We start from the raw sequence: 1,685 nt of genomic DNA, 5'->3' as shown, positions 1-1,685 counted from the left end.
AGCTCTCTTGATAGTAATTATTGAAAACATACAGTATAATCTAAGCTCGCTGTAATTATACACAATGATTTATCAGCCATTAAAAACATACAGTAGATCTATATGAACAGTTTGAACACACACATGTCGGTTGTACAGATGTCATTAATGAATAAAGAATACAAATCTGTAAGTCTAACAGGCTAACAGCAGGGGAATGTTTATTGCATTGATGAATTTGGGCTGGGCTTGTCCTAGACATGCATAGCCCACGTACATAAATATTTCTTTAACCATAAAAGGGAATAACTTTGAGTATTGTACTAGTAGTACTAGAGAGTGATTCCTAAGCCTAGATCAGAGTCTGTGTATCATGCCTACTGCAGCCTTAGTCAAGCAGGTCCTTTCACTAGCTACTTTTGTGATACTTCTAGTGTCACTAGGAGCTACTGGTACTTCTCTTGGTCTCCTTCAGGCTAATCTTCCTATTCAATCTGCATATGGGAAAGCATGTTTTTTCTTCATTAATTATTCTCAAGCTATTTCCCTCATTGAGTCAGAGACCCCAGATTTCAAATTTAATATGCCCACTTGTAAGTTGAGTATAGCAAGTGCTACCATTGCTACAATATGTCTGGTTCTGCTAACTGCCATTGAGCTAATCAGTGTTTTATATCAAATAAATGTCAAAACGTAAGTTAAATCAGTAGTAGTTCATATACATAGGTATCTATGTATATTTAATTCCATTTTAGGTTGATTGCTAACATTATTCAAGTTGGATTCTTTGTTGGTTCTATTTTGTTTCTATTCATTACCATGGTTGTGGTTTCAGCTGGTTGGGGAAAAACATGTGCTACATTCAAAAATATAACAAAAGCACAAGATTATGGGCCTAGCTTTAAATTTAAATGCACTGAACAACTGCAAAAGCAAACTGATTCTCCCTACAGACCAAATGGAGCAGAATTCATAGGAGCTGCTGTAAGTCAATAAATAGGTGATAAAGCTATTACATTATTCTGCCATGACATTTGAAAAACATCTACTACCTGCTGATAATAAGACCACAGTTGACATACATACATACATCATATCTAACAGGCTAGGCCAGTAAAGAATCAACCAAGCTTGACAAATGGACTAATAAGAGCGTAAAGCTAGGTTCAGAATTCTGAACCTAGCTTAAGCGACTAAGCGTAGAGCGCCAAGTTTCTAAGTGTTCCCAGGAGGTTTCTAAGTGTTGGTGGGAGGTATCTAATAGATTTAGAAACCTGGTATTCTGCACTTTGATTGGTCAATTGAAATTTGGCATGGTAGAAGTTCAGTGGTTATACCATAAATATTAGAGACTACGTTATACACTTTGGTATTGGTTTCTATGGTATTAATTAACTTAGCACTTGGTTAATAAATGCCATAAAGCACTAGGTTAATAAATACCATAAAAACCTCTACCTCGGTGTATAACCTATACATATTCTCCTGATAGGTATGTGCTGGTGTTGGTACTCTGTTTACTATTGTAGCTCTTGGTCTCTTTATTGTGAAGCAGATGAAGTCAAAAGATGATTATAAACCTCTAAATGTCCAAAATGAGTGAACTTTAACTAACTTAACTAGCTGCTGTGCACATTGCATTGTTGATGTTATAGTTTTAGTGTGTAGCATGTAGTTTCTGAAGTATAGTTGTCATTGTCTCTTAT

General features: G+C 35.5%; 1 protein-coding gene across 1 annotated transcript; it reads left to right on the top strand.

Moving 5' to 3' along the window:
• Positions 1-292: 292 nt before the first annotated feature.
• LOC109592356 (uncharacterized) lies at positions 293-1,684 on the top strand. Its single transcript, XM_020007821.1, has 3 exons — positions 293-672; positions 735-963; positions 1,472-1,684. Exons 1-3 carry the CDS (start codon positions 353-355, stop codon positions 1,580-1,582), a joined length of 660 nt encoding a protein of 219 aa, XP_019863380.1. The 5' UTR covers positions 293-352; the 3' UTR covers positions 1,583-1,684.
• Position 1,685: the final 1 nt, after the last annotated feature.

This window comes from Amphimedon queenslandica, unplaced genomic scaffold (genome assembly GCF_000090795.2).
Source record: "Amphimedon queenslandica unplaced genomic scaffold, v1.1 AMPQUscaffold_5479_Cont22553, whole genome shotgun sequence".
Lineage (NCBI taxonomy): Eukaryota > Metazoa > Porifera > Demospongiae > Haplosclerida > Niphatidae > Amphimedon > Amphimedon queenslandica.
This window is presented reverse-complemented; position numbering and strand designations above follow the sequence as displayed.

What these genes read in the sequence shown, in the direction of transcription:
- LOC109592356 (XM_020007821.1), top strand. Translation starts at nt 353, where the DNA reads ATGCCTACTGCAGCCTTAGTCAAGCAGGTCCTTTCACTAGCTACTTTT. An exon ending in TATCAAATAAATGTCAAAAC is followed by an intron (nt 673 to 734) that starts GTAAGTTAAATC and finishes ATTCCATTTTAG; the next exon opens with GTTGATTGCTAACATTATTC. An exon ending in CAGAATTCATAGGAGCTGCT is followed by an intron (nt 964 to 1,471) that starts GTAAGTCAATAA and finishes TTCTCCTGATAG; the next exon opens with GTATGTGCTGGTGTTGGTAC.